The 14,420-nt window shown below is 45.7% G+C and overlaps 1 protein-coding gene across 1 annotated transcript; it reads right to left on the reverse strand.

Annotated features, from left to right (window-relative positions):
• Positions 1–10,557: 10,557 nt before the first annotated feature.
• Positions 10,558–13,937, reverse strand: LOC141105484 (uncharacterized). The gene is made up of 4 exons (XM_073595337.1): positions 13,710–13,937; positions 13,444–13,629; positions 13,205–13,346; positions 10,558–12,552 (listed from the first exon to the last, which is right to left on the reverse strand). Exons 1-4 carry the CDS (start codon positions 13,935–13,937, stop codon positions 11,648–11,650), a joined length of 1,461 nt encoding a protein of 486 aa, XP_073451438.1. The 3' UTR covers positions 10,558–11,647.
• Positions 13,938–14,420: the final 483 nt, after the last annotated feature.

The raw sequence follows: 14,420 nt of genomic DNA on the forward strand, positions 1-14,420 counted from the left end.
GCTGTCTGTTTGCTGTTTGCTGTCTGTTTGCTGTCTGTTTGCTGTTTGCTGTCTGTTTGCTGGGTTGCATTTTTGGGGCTTTTCCTTTTAGTTTTTAATTTGCCTTTTGCTGTCACTTTTTAAATAGCTTTTTTTTTTTCCTGGTTTCATCAGTCTATCAATTAAGGGGTGTGGTTAATTGCTCACAGGTGCCTATTTAACTGGTTGTAGGACTCAGTCTGAGCGTGCTCAGTCTGAAGCTGTGGAGCTTGGTGTAAGTGGAGCTGAAATAAGTGGGAGTTAAAACCAGAGTTAGAGTATACAAGTCTTGCTGTTTGTTTGCTGTTTGCTGTCTGTTGCTGTTTGCTGTTTGCTGTTTGCTGTCTGTTTGCTGTCTGTTTGCTGGGTTGCATTTTTGGGGCTTTTCCTTTTAGTTTTTAATTTGCCTTTTGCTGTCATTTTTTAAATAGCTTTTTTTTTTTTTTTTTTTTCCTGGTTTCATCAGTCTATCAATTAAGGGGTGTGGTTAATTGCTCACAGGTGCCTATTTAACTGGTTGTAGGACTCAGTCTGAGCGTGCTCAGTCTGAAGCTGTGGAGCTTGGTGTAAGTGGAGCTGGAATAAGTGGGGGTTAAAACCAGAGTTTAAAACAGGAGGTTATAACAGGGGTCATAGTACCTGTGTAGTGTGAGTATCTGAGTGTTGTCTAAGTAGTGTGTGTGGATCGTTAGTACTTGTGTATTGTGTACTGTATACTTGTGTATTGCGAGTGCACGTAGGTCTGTGAGTACCTGTGTATTGTCTTGTCGTGTACCTGTGTATTGTCTTGAGTATTAGTTCCAGGAAGCTAGCTGTTAGGTAATTTGGACAGGGTAAAATCCCCAAATCCTCACTAAATTTAATAGGTACGATGCCCGTCGGGTGTGGAGAGGCGACTCTTTGTACATCTTGCCGCATGTATGCGTTCCTTGATCATCCGATCGAGGGCGAATACTGCTGTGCAAAATGTAAGCACATTGTTTCCCTGGAAGCCCAGGTTCTGAATCTGGGGAAGCAACTGTCAGCACTGAGAAGTCCCTCCATACTAAAGGTGAGCCAGGAACGTACACGGCAGGTGCCGGCACTAGCAAAGAGTAGATGGGTGACAGTCAGGAGGGGTAGAGGGGGAAGTGCTAGAGAGGCCGATCCAGGACTGGAGCATCCCAATAAGTACGCTCCATTGAGTGACATTGGTGAAACCAGTCAGGGACCAGCACTGCTGGAGATGAGGGACTCTCCTAGCTGCCAGGGGAAGAACTCCTCCAGTGAGAGTGGGGGGGCAGCAAAGGGAAAGGAAAGACAGATTCTGGTGGTAGGGGACTCAATTCTTAGAAGGACAAAGAGGGCAATCTGTAACCAAGACCTGAAGCGCCGAACAGTATGTTGTCTACCGGGCGCTCGGGTTCAGCACATCACGGATCTTGTGGACAGATTACTGGGAGGGGCTGGGGAAGACCCGGCTGTCATGGTGCACGTTGGCACCAATGACAAAGTCAGAGGCAGATGGAGTGTCCTAAAGAACGATTTTAGGGACTTAGGAGCTAAATTGAGGAAAAGGACCTCCAAGGTAGTGTTCTCAGGAATACTACCGGTACATCGAGCCACACCAGAAAGGCAGAGGGAGATTAGGGAAGTAAACAAGTGGCTGTAGAGCTGGTGTAGTAAGGAGGGGTTTGGGTTCCTGGAGGACTGAGCCGACTTCTCAGTCGGTAACCTGTACTATAGAAGGGACGGACTGCACCTAAATGAGGAGGGTGCAGATCTGCTGGGAATGAAGATGGCCAAAAAGTTAGAGGGGTTTTTAAACTAGGCGATGGGGGGGAGGGTCCAGAGACAGTGATAGCCAGCGCGGAAGATATTCCAGAGGGTAGTATTGGGGGCATTAGTGGTAGGTTAACCAAAGCACAAAAACACGAGGTGAGTATAGTAGCAAGTCCTAGTTGCAATCTTGAAACACCCAATACGAGGACAATATGCGACCGGTCTAAACTATGTGGAATGTTCACCAATGCCAGGAGCATGGCGGACAAGATGGGTGAACTAGAGATACTGTTGTACGAGGAGGATTTGGATTTTGTGGGAATTTCAGAGACCTGGTTCAACAGCTCTCATGATTGGCTGGCAAACATTCAAGGGTATACCCTATACCGCAAGGATAGAGAGGGTAAAAAAGGGGGAGGGGTATGCCTATATATCAAGAATAATGTACAAGTGAATGTGAGAGATGACATCACTGAGGGAGCTAGGGAGGAGGTGGAATCCTTATGGGTAGAGCTCCAAAGGGATGAAGCTAAGGGGAAAATAATACTGGGAGTATGCTATAGGCCCCCTAACCTGAGGGAGGAAGTGGAGACGGATCTCCTATCACAAATTGGATTAGCAGCAAGGATGGGAAGTGTTATCATAATGGGGGATTTTAATTATCCAGACATAGACTGGGCGGAGGGAACCGCGCATTCATTTAAGGCTCGCCAGTTCCTTAGTGTCTTGCAGGACAATTTTATGGGTCAGATGGTAGACGCACCAACTAGAAATAAAACATTACTAGATCTACTGATTACCAACAATACAGACCTGATAACAGATGTGGAAATACGGGGCAATTTAGGTAACAGCGATCACAGGTCAATTAGTTTCAGTATAAATCACACAAATAGGAAACATGAAGGGAACACAAAGACACTGAATTTCAAAAGAGCCAACTTCCCTAAACTACAAACCTTGCTAAAAGGCATAAATTGGGATAAAATATTAGGAACAAAGAATACGGAGGAGAGATGGGTTTTGCTTTAAGAGCATATTAAATAAGGGCATTAGCCAATGTATCCCATTGGGTAATAAATTTAAAAGAGCGAACAAACATCCTGGATGGCTTAACTCCAATGTAAAAATGCATATAAAAGCAAAGGAGAAGGCCTTCAAAAAATACAAGGTTGAGGGATCATCCTCAGCATTCAGAATTTATAAAGAATGCAATAAGAAATGTAAGGGTGCAATTAGGATGGCTAAGATAGAACATGAAAGACACATAGAGGAGGAGAGCAAAAAAAATCCCAAGAAATTCTTTAAGTATGTAAACAGTAAAAAAGGGAGGACAGACCATATTGGCCCCATAAAGAATGAGGAAGGACATCTTGTTACAAAGGATGGGGAGATGGCAAAGGTATTGAATTTATTCTTCTCCTCAGTCTTCACGAGTGAATCGGGGGGCTTCAGTAACCAAAACTGCAGTGTTTATCCTCATGACACAACACAGGAAGCACCTCCATGGTTAACAGAGGACAGAATTAAAATTAGACTTGAGAAACTTAACATTAATAAATCACCGGGACCAGATGGCTTGCATCCGAGGGTACTTAGGGAACTCAGTCAGGTGATTGCCAGACCATTGTTCCTAATTTTTACAGACAGTCTATTGACTGGAATGGTACCAGCTGATTGGAGAAAAGCCAGTGTAGCACCAATATTTAAAAAGGGCCCAAAAAACATCCCTGGGAATTACAGACCAGTTAGCCTAACATCAATAGTATGTAAACTCTTGGAGGGGATGATAAGGGACTATATACAAGATTTTAGTAAGAAGAATGATATCATTAGCAGTAATCAGCATGGATTCATGAAGAATCGTTCTTGCCAAACCAATCTATTAACCTTCTATGAGGAGGTGAGTTGCAATCTAGATAAAGGAAGGCCCGCAGACGTGGTATATTTGGATTTTGCAAAAGAATTTGACACAGTTCCCCATAAACGTTTACTGTACAAAATAAGGTGCGTTGGCATGGACCATAGGGTGAGTACATGGATTGAAAACTGGCTACAAGGGCATGTTCAGAGGGTGGTGATAAATGGGGAGTACTCAGAATGGTCAGGGGTGGGTAGTGGGGTTCCCCAGGGTTCTGTGCTGGGACCAATCCTATTTAATTTGTTCATAAACGACCTGGAGGATGGGATAAACAGTTCAATCTCTGTATTTGCAGACGATACTAAGCTAAGCAGGGCAATAACTTCTCCGCAGGATGTGGAAATCTTGCAAAAAGACCTGAACAAATTAATGGGGTGGGCGACTACATGGCAAATGAGGTTCAATGTAGAAAAATGTAAAATAATGCATTTGGGTGGTAAAAATATGAATGCAATCTATACACTGGGGGGAGAACCTCTGGGGGAATCTAGGATGGAAAAGGACCTGGGGGTCCTAGTAGATGATCGGCTCAGCAATGGCATGCAATGCCAAGCTGCTGCTAATAAAGCAAACAGAATATTGGCATGCATTAAAAGGGGGATCAACTCCAGAGATAAAACGATAATTCTCCCGCTCTACAAGACTCTGGTCCGGCCACACCTGGAGTATGCTGTCCAGTTCTGGGCACCAGTCCTCAGGAGGGACGTACTGGAAATGGAGCGAGTACAAAGAAGGGCAACAAAGCTAATAAAGGGTCTGGAGGATCTTAGTTATGAGGAAAGGTTGTGAGCTCTGAACTTATTCTCTCTGGAGAAGAGACGCTTGAGAGGGGATATGATTTCAATTTACAAATACTGTACTGGTGACCCCACAATAGGGATAAAACTTTTTTGCAGAAGAGAGTTTAATAAGACTCGTGGCCACTCATTACAATTAGAAGAAAAGAGGTTTAACCCTAAACTACGTAGAGGGTTCTTTACTGTAAGAGTGGCAAGGATGTGGAATTCCCTTCCACAGGCGGTGGTCTCAGCGGGGAGCATTGATAGCTTCAAGAAACTATTAGATAATCACCTGAATGACCGCAATATACAGGGATATGTAATGTAATACTGACACATAATCACACACATAGGTTGGACTTGATGGACTTGTGTCTTTTTTCAACCTCACCTACTATGTAACTATGTAACTTCTAGCACAATTCCTCTCCCCCCCTAAATCCTCCCTTGCAACATAATCTCCCATCAGAGAACAAATCCTCTGCCCCCAATCCTCTCCGGCACAAATCCTTTTAACCCCCAAATTTCCCACACCAGCATAAATGCTCTCTACAGTTCTATCAAAAATGCTCCCACCCAACACAAATCCTCTCCCCCTTCTACTAAAAATCGATACCTCCCAACTGTCCCAGTTCTGGTGGGTTCTTCCCGTGATTTGATCATAATCCTGGTATTCCACAAATCAGGGCTGAGTCCCGGAAGCCCAGTGCCAGAACAAGTTCTGCCACTAGGCTCCGCTAATTTGCCAAGCAGGGATGTGAGCATGGGCTCCCGGGCAATTGTCCCACATCTCTTGTGGGGTGCCTGAGGTCCCAGACGTCGCAATCATCCCCTTTAATTTGGGAGAGGGATGAAATAAGAGATTATGTGCTGGGGAGCTTTCGGAGGGGAGAGAAGTGCTAGAAAGTGGGAAAAGGAATCTAATTTCAAAATCCTTCCCCCTCCAAAGCGCCCCAGCATATATCCTCCTATTTCCCTCTTACCCCAAATAACTCCTCTTAGTGTACATCCTTGTTACCACCCCCGCCCCCCAATGTGTCCCTCGCCTCTGCAAGCTCTCCAGGTGCAGTGTTTATAGTGTGTCACCTAAATATTGGTCAGCTCCCAGCTAATTACAACTACAGCTAATTCCCCCGATAATGACTCACCTCAGATCAGCGTTGCTGCAGTAGAGTAGTGTTCCTCCTCCTGACCTGTGTACATGAAACATCAGAGCCGAAGAGGAGGTGTCACTGCTCTACAGTAAGTAATTGAACAGGCAGCCGGTATGGAGAGATTCTGGCTTCAATAGAAAGATGTGATCATGATGGGAACCTGGGGTAAGAGATGCAGGGCAGGTGTCGCTGTTGCCTGCGCTACTGCACTCCTGTTAGACCAGTTAATGGAGCCAAGTGCTGGAACTTATTCTGCCACTAGGCTCCGGGACTCAGCCTTGGATTTGCCAGGACGTCGGGATTTAAATCAAATCCCGGGGTGGTCCTGCCGAATCTGGGAAGGTTCCGGCAAATTCATGATGGTTGGGAGGTATGTATAACCCTCCTCCACTCACGATCACTCTATGAAGAAGAGGAGTACAGGCAAGTCTCTCTCCTGAGAATTCTCTAAGGCATACTCACTGTGACCCAGACAGTCTGAAGACCTCTCAGCTTCAGCTTGACTCTGACATGAATTCGCCCTGGAAGATCCCCTCTGGGTGTTGCCTTGAATGCCTTGAGGTATGTATAACCCTCCTCCACTCACGATCACTCTATGAAGAAGAGGAGTACAGGCAACAGTCTCTCTCCTGAGAATTCTCTAAGGCATATTCACTGTGACCCAGACAGGGTCTCTAAGGCTCCTCACTGAAAAGGAGCCTTAGAATTCTCTAAGGCTCCTCACTGAAGACCTTCTCTCAGCTTCAGCTTGACTCTGACATGAATTTTCCCAGGAAGATCCCCTCTGGGTGTTGCCTTGAATGTTCTTGTGACTTTAGGGGTGTTCCTATGGCTCCTCACTGATCACTCACTGACTCATCCAGGACTTCTTAAGGCTCCTCGCTAAGCGAGAATCATCCAAAACTTCTAAAAGTGTTACTAAACCTAAAAACGTTTGCATTGTTTGCATTAAGGTAAAAACATTTTCAGTTTCCCTGTGTCCCCCTTCTCCTGTGTGAAGGGGAAGAGAGGGGAGAAGAGATCATGTGTGCATGGCTGCATCTATTCTCCCCTCCTTTCCTCTTTACGCAGCATTCAAGCAACAGCAGGAGCCATTGGCTCTTGCTGCTGTCAATCAAATGCAGTGAGGAGGAAGTGAGGGGGCGGGCCTAAGTTCTGCTGTGTAAGTCTACGGAGCACGCCTCCGTAGACACACAGGTCGGGAGCACGGGTACTACATTTCTCCCCGTAGCGGCTGGCTATGGTAGTTCTGAGAAGAAGAGGAGGAGCCGAGATCGCCGCCGGGGACCCGAGAAGAGGAAGATCGGGGCCCCTCTGAGCAATACCACTGCACAGAGCAGGTAAGTATAACATGTTTGTTATTTTAATTTTAAAAAATAATTGCCTTCAGTAACACTTTAAGGCTCTTCACTGAGCTAGAATGATCCATGACTTCTTAAGGCTCCTCACTCAGTGACAATCATCCAGGATTTATTAAAGCTCCTCACTGTGCAAGAATCATCCAGAACTTCTTAAGGCTCCTCACTGAGCAAGAATCATCCAGAACTTCTTAAGGCTTCTCATTGAGCGAGATTCTTCCAGGATTTATTAAAACTCCTCACTGAGCAAGAATCATCCAGAACTTCTTAAGGCTCCTCACTGAGCAAGAATCATCCAGGACGTCTTAAGGCTCCTCACTGAGCGACAATCGTCCAGGACTTCCTAAGGTTTCTCACTGAGTGACAATCATCCAGGATTTATCAAAACTCCTCACTGAGCAAGAATCATCCAGAACTTCTTATGGCTCCTCACTAAGCGATAATCATCCAGGACTTTTTAAGGCTCCTCACTGAGCGAGAATCATCCAGAATTTATTAAAGCTCCCCACTGAGCAAGAATCATCCAGAACTTCTTACTGAGCGACATCATTAAGGACTTCTTAAGGCTCTCACTGAGCGACAATCATCCAGGACTTCTTAAGGCTCCTCACTGAGCCTTGGAAGGTTTGACAGCATATCGAGGCTTGGTCAGTCTCATGCTACTCTCTGCTCTAAGCCTTATATACACCTTTTAGCCCCCTGCTGACCATTCTTCCTGACCAGGTATTGGCTCCTCACTGAGCGAGAATCATCCATAACTTCTCAAGGCTCCTCACTGAGCGACAATCATCCAGGATTTATTAAAGCTCCTCACTGAGCAAAAATCATCCAGAACTTCTTAAGGCACCTCACTGAGCCTTGGGAGGCTTGGCAGCATTTCCAGGCTGGGTCAGTTTCCTGCTGGCAAAGGGCCCAGCTACTCTCTGCTCTCAGCTCCCTGCTAGCCATTCTTCTTGACCAGGGATTGGCTGAGGCTGTATCCAGGGCCAGCTCAGACTCTGCCCTCTCCTGCTCACTATTTTTCCAGAAAGTTCTGGAAAGACAGGGGGAGACAGGCAAACCTGCAGCTGCAGAACTCAGAGTAAGCGAAACAATTAAATCTCTACTTCTAACAGCAGAGCCGAAAACTAAATTTGCCTCACTTCTCGCACCTGACCTAGGAGCGCGCTACATTACATTCCAGACCCTTTGAGTCTGGTTAGGATTTTAAGGGGAATCCTTACACAAAAACAGTGTGAGGTCTCCTAGAATTTCATTGTATATAAGAAAGGGGCGCTGTCTCCTTAAATAATACAAATAAATAATGAATAGTGAATTATGTGATACACAATATATAACTGTGTCACACAAACCATGCAAAACCGCCCAATGCAACCACAACTGTGAAGTAAATAAGTCCTTGTAAAAACGTGGACTACAAATGCCAGCAATCCCCCCGAAACTGAAGATGCCTAAAATTCGGTTCAGCCCAGCGGTCACAGGATCAAGCCACCCCATACACAACTCAGCTTCCGGGAATGCAATGGTTTATTGCTGGCAATAGGGGGATCCAACGCCAGGTCACATTCTCATAAGAAGCCCCGTGTTACCACTAATAAAAAGGGGATAAAACTGCTTGTTTATTAAATCTCCATGTACTCACAAAGGTATTCAATCGCAAGTACAATACAGCATGCCGCCCTTCCTGGCAGGCATGCGTGAGGACGTCAATGCCAAAGCTCTGCCCTACGCGTTTTGTTCCTGTAGACGTTCTCAAATAGAAGTGGAGATTTCCATCCTTCTTATATACAATTATTTTATGTTGTTTATCCAGATCTTTAGGCGTGCAGCATCTCTAGACTGGTTTAAAGTGATTGTAAAGATAATTTTTTTTTTTTTTTTAAATAACAAACATGTAAATGGGAGGTCGAGGCAGTTCCTAAAAGTAGTCTCCACCAAAGAAGGGGGAAAAAGGGCTATCTCGGCACCTGTAGGCATTATACACTGTCACAGGGACCCTACTTCCCCTGATTGCCCTATCGTTTCCCAGCACCAGCCCTACAAGTGTTTGCGCCAAGTGTCATTGTGACAGGAGTCACTTTGGGTGTGGGTGTATTGTGTATTCCATCCAAAGTTCTGCCCCTACGCGTTTTGTCCCCACTTGGATGGAAGTGGAGATCTCCATCTGTTTTATATACAATTATTTTATTTTGTTTCTCTGGACCTTTAGGTGTGCAGCATGTCTTGGCTGGAAAGACTGGTTTTAACCACTTCAGCCCCGGGAAGATTTTACCCCTTTCCGGACCAGAGCACTTTTTACAATTTGGCACTGCGTAGCTTTAATTGACAATTGTGCAGTCATGCAATGCTGTGCCTAAACAAAATTTGCGTCCTTTTTTTCCCCACAAATAGAGCTTTCTTTTGGTGGTATTTGATCACCTCTACTGTTTTTATTTTTTTGCGATATAAACAAAAAAAGAGCGACAATTTTGAAAAACAAACAATATTTTTTACTTTTTACTATAATAAATATCCCCCAATTTAAAAAAAAAAAAAAAATAATTTCTTCATCAGTTTATGCCAATATATTTTCTTCTATATATTTTTAGTAAAAAGAAAAAAAAAATCGCAATAAGCATATATTGATTGGGTTGCGCAAAAGTTATAGTGTTTACAAACGATGGGAAAGATTTATGGCATTTTTATTATTTTTTTTTTACTAGTAATGGCGGTGATCTGAGATTTCAACGGTACTGGGACAGACAGATCGGACACTTTTGACACATTTTTGGGGCCACTGACATTTATACAGCGATCAGAGCTATGAAAATGCACTGATTACTGTGTAAATGTCACTGGTAGTGAAGGGGTAAACACAAGGGGGTGATCAAAGGGTTAATTGTGTGTTCCCTCAGCGTGTTCTAACTGTGGGGGGATAGGACTGACTAGGGGAGGAGGAGGGGGGGCGTGCTGGTGATGTGGCGGCTCATCCCGCTCCTCACTTACAGCAGTGACACCTCCTGTCAGAAGGAGCAGCAGGCGATAGCTGCAGCTGGAGAGAGGATTTGGCTTTCTCCTCCCTCCAGCCTACAGGTGGTGATAGAGAGCCGGTGCTGAGACTGAGAACTCAGCTAACTCTCAACACGGTGCTTCTGAGGAGGTCCTTCCTCACTCCCCTTGTCATGTGATATATCACATGACCGGAGAGGGGAAGAAGAAAACGCCTCTTGAGTGAGTACAAGGGGGGAAATTCAGCCCCAGAGCTCCACTCTCTGTACCTCAGACCCCTCCAGACCTCCTGTCTTCTCCTCAGACCCCTCCCTCTCCTCCTCAGACACCTCCAGACCTCCTCTCTCCTCCTCAGACCCCCTCTCTCCTCCTCAGACCCCTCCAGACCTCCTCTCTCCTCCTCAGACCCCCTCTCTCCTCTTCAGACCCCTCCAGACCTCCTCTCTCCTCCTCAGATCCCCTCTCTCCTCCTCAGACCCCTCCAGACCTCCTCTCTCCTTCTCAGACCCCCCCCTCTTCTCCTCAGACCCCTCCAGACCACCTCTCTCCTTCTCAGACCCCCCCCTCTTCTCCTCAGACCCCTCCAGACCTCCCCTCTTCTCCTCAGACCCCTCCAGACCTCCTCTCTTCTCCTCAGACCCCTCCAGACCTCCCTCTCTTCCTCAAACCCCTGCAGACCTCCTGTCTTCTCCTCAGACCCCTCCAGACTTCCACTCTCCTCCTCAGACCTCTTCTCTCCTCCTCAGACCTCCCTCTCATCTTCAGACCCCTCCAGACCTCCTCTCTCCTCCTCAGACCCCTCCACACCTCCCTCTCCTCCTCAGACCCCTCCACTTTCCTCCTCAGACCCCTCCAGACCTCCTCTCTCCTCCTCAGACCCCTCCACTTTCCTCCTCAGACCCCTCCAGACCTCCTCTCTCCTCCTCAGACCCCTCCAGACCTCCTCTCTCCTCCTTAGACCCCCACCTGAACAAAGAGATGCAGCTGTTCGGTACACCTGCCATGGCCCAGTGCTTTGCTTCACAGTCTTGGTAAAAATTAAATGGAATGGGGTCACACTGTAACTGCATGCAATGTTTGCTGCAATGTAACACAACTATTGGTGCTATTTCGCCCATGCCACAAACATTACATTCATTGTGATCTGCATGGCGCTATTAGCCCCTCCCCCTTTCGGGGGGAGGGCACAAGTTGCCAACTTCACCCTGAGCGCATGATGACCCTGTCCTGGCACTGCTCATATGTGCATGAGTATGATCTTGGTTATTTGTGAAACCATGCCTGACAGGAAACTAAGGAGTCTATTCATAAATCATTTGTTGGAGAAATGTGAAAAGCATGTGCCCAACCAATACAAATTCTGGCCGCATTTTAACTAAAATAGCGATTGCCTATGATGTAATGACTCCATTTTTATTTTTCTCCTGCTATCAATGGCCAACACTTCATCAATGTCTTTGGTGATCTCTGATTTCCTTATCAACTGTTTCTTCCATGATGAAGATCAGCCATGGAGTATATCTGAGGTGTATATCAGGGTGTGCTTCTTCCCCACATGTCCAGCAACATTCATATACAAGACATTTCCCACACTCACTAATACACCTCGAGGGTTGTGTGGGACCCCTGATGTACAGGAAGACAGGACTTCAATGAGGAACATTTCCTTCAGTCAGACCAGGAAAGTTCATTCTCCTCCGTGTCCAATCTCAGATGACTGTAAACAGAGGACTTCTGTGAGTGACAATTCCTGTACTTAGAAGAGGAAAATTGCTTCTCCCCCGTGTGCAATCTCTGATGTTTGTAAAGATTGAACTTCACTGAAAAACATTTCCCGCATTCATGACAGGAATACGGCTTTTCCCCCGTGTGAGATCTTTGATGGTGGGAAAGATTGGACCTCTGTGAAAAACATTTCTCGCACTCAGGACAGGAATACGGCTTCTCCCCCGAGTGAGATCTCTGATGTATGACAAGGTCTGATTTTTGTACAAAACATTTCCTGCACTCAGAACATGAATGTAGCTTCTCCCCCGTGTGAAGTCTCCGATGTGTGTAAAGATTACTCGTCCTTGAAAAGCATTTCCCGCACTCAGGACAGAAATACGGCTTCTCACCTGTGTGAGATCTTATATGCTCATTAAGAGCAGATTTATAAAGAAAACACTTCCCGCACTCAGGACAGGAAAACCTCTTATGTGTTAGAAAGACGGCACCGTCCCTCACAGTCTGAGGTTCCTCAGGATAAGAGGAATACGATGGTCCGGCACCGTCCCTCACAGTCTGAGGTTCCTCAGGATAAGAGGAATACGATGGTCCGGCACCGTCCCTCACAGTCTGAGGTTCCTCAGGATAAGAGGAATACGATGGTCCGGCACCGTCCCTCACAGTCTGAGGTTCCTCAGGATAAGAGGAATACGATGGTCCATCTACACTGTGTGGTGCCGGATGGACATTTGAGGTAGTCGGGTTTTCTCCTGGACTATACTGTGTGATGTCCTCATCTTCTACTTTACAGTCTGGAGACAAAGTGAGACAATCCTCTGAGGTTTTCCTCATCTCCCGTCCATCTTCTAAAATAGAAATAAAAAGATTATTACTAGGCATGAGCAGATTGGTTCCCCTAAACCAGGACTCCGCCCACATCAGGCAGCTTTGTCTCTGAGGATCTTACAATTCCCCCCTCAAGGTAACTAGTAAATGGGTCCTCTGATCTCCTACCAGTTCATTTCTTTATTCATGGACCTTAGTCAGAGAGTGAGGAAACAACGAGAACTGTCTTTTATAGGAGTGACAGTGATGAGGGGATTATAGGACGAGTGTCCCCACCCCCTCTATCACTCATTGCCATCTTCCCAACACAAGAAGTCCTGCACTTCCTTATTTAGTCCATGATTTAGTCATGAATAACAGCGGGGCTGAGCCCCACCAGAGGTCAGAGAGTGAGGATGGGGGGAGAACAACCAAGGCTGAAGAAGTGGATGTAAAGTCTCTAATTAATTAAAGAATAATCTGTTAAGCAGAGAAGGTCCTGGTGGCCCAAAGTGTTCTGGTGAGTGGCCCCCCTTTCATTAGATGGTGGAGCACATTATTCAAGTGACTGTCAATTAAAGATTTAAATGACAAAATTAAACACGTGGTGATAAAGAAAGAAGTCCCCGCCCTACTCTGGACCAATCAGTGATCAGTATGGGTGGAGGAATGGATTTAGTGTTAATGACCCACCTGTGCTGATCTCTGTAGGAGTGTCCTCCTCTATAAATGTCCCCGTTATTCCATCCTCCTCCATAGACTGCTGATCATCCCTCACATACGTCTCTTCTTCTTCTGCTTTAGCCTCAACTTTTATATCCATCAGATCTTCAGCCTGAACCAAGAGAAAGCTCAATATTAACATGTGTAAAATATAAGCTTTAACATATCATCTCCACAAGTCCATGTTCTAGATTCTCTATTCCACCAACCTTGTAAAAGTAAGGGATGGTGTGATCTTGCTGTGTGGAAACCCATCTCTCTGGTGGGTTCCTGGTATTAGGTGGCTCCATCATATCCTTGTGTCCTTCTGAAAAGTCCTCCATCACTCCATACTCCTCATTCTCCTCTTTATACTCTTCTTTAACATCAATATTATCATCCCCGAGGTTTCTACTCTGAATATATAATAAACCATTCATTGTAACAAACATGCTTGTGTATAAATCATAACTACCAATAATTGTCAATCATCTACCTGATGATGGTGAGGGATGGTGTGATCTTCCTGTGTGGAATCCCGGGAATACAGAGGACGGGGGCATCTCTCTGGTGGGTTTCTGTAGCTGGATGAGTCTTCCATGATGTCCTGGTACAGATCTTTGTGTTGTTTCTCTATCACTCCATCCTCCTCTTTTATCTCTTCTTTAACCTCAACTTTAGGATCTCTCAGGTTTTCACTCTGAATATATAATAAAAATGACATCAATGGTAACAATGCAGATAATGTACAGATCCTAATGATACTATCAGTGATTGTTCCTCATCTACCTGATGATGGTGAGGGATGGTGTGACCTTCCTGTGTGGAATCCCGGGAATACAGAGGACGGGGACATCTCTCTGGTGGGTTCCCATTACTGGATCCATCTGTAGGAAACACACACACTGACTGAATACATTGTTTCTATGTGTTTATCAGATGATGGGGGATCTAGGTGGACCCTCCGTACTGCTCTCTCCTTTACAATAAAGTCTCCTCTTACCCGGTGATGTGAGGGGCGGCTGATTGTCCATCATGACGTCCTTGTAGAGATCCTTGTGTCCTTCTAAATACTCCCACTCCTCCATGGAGAAATAGACAGTGACATCCTGACACCTTATAGGAACCTGACACACACAATGATACAGTCACCATCCAGACACATCCCTTGTCTGTTACTGGATAATGTCCCAGAATTCCCAGCACC

The sequence above is a fragment of the Aquarana catesbeiana genome, linkage group LG08 (assembly GCF_042186555.1).
Source record: "Aquarana catesbeiana isolate 2022-GZ linkage group LG08, ASM4218655v1, whole genome shotgun sequence".
Lineage (NCBI taxonomy): Eukaryota > Metazoa > Chordata > Amphibia > Anura > Ranidae > Aquarana > Aquarana catesbeiana.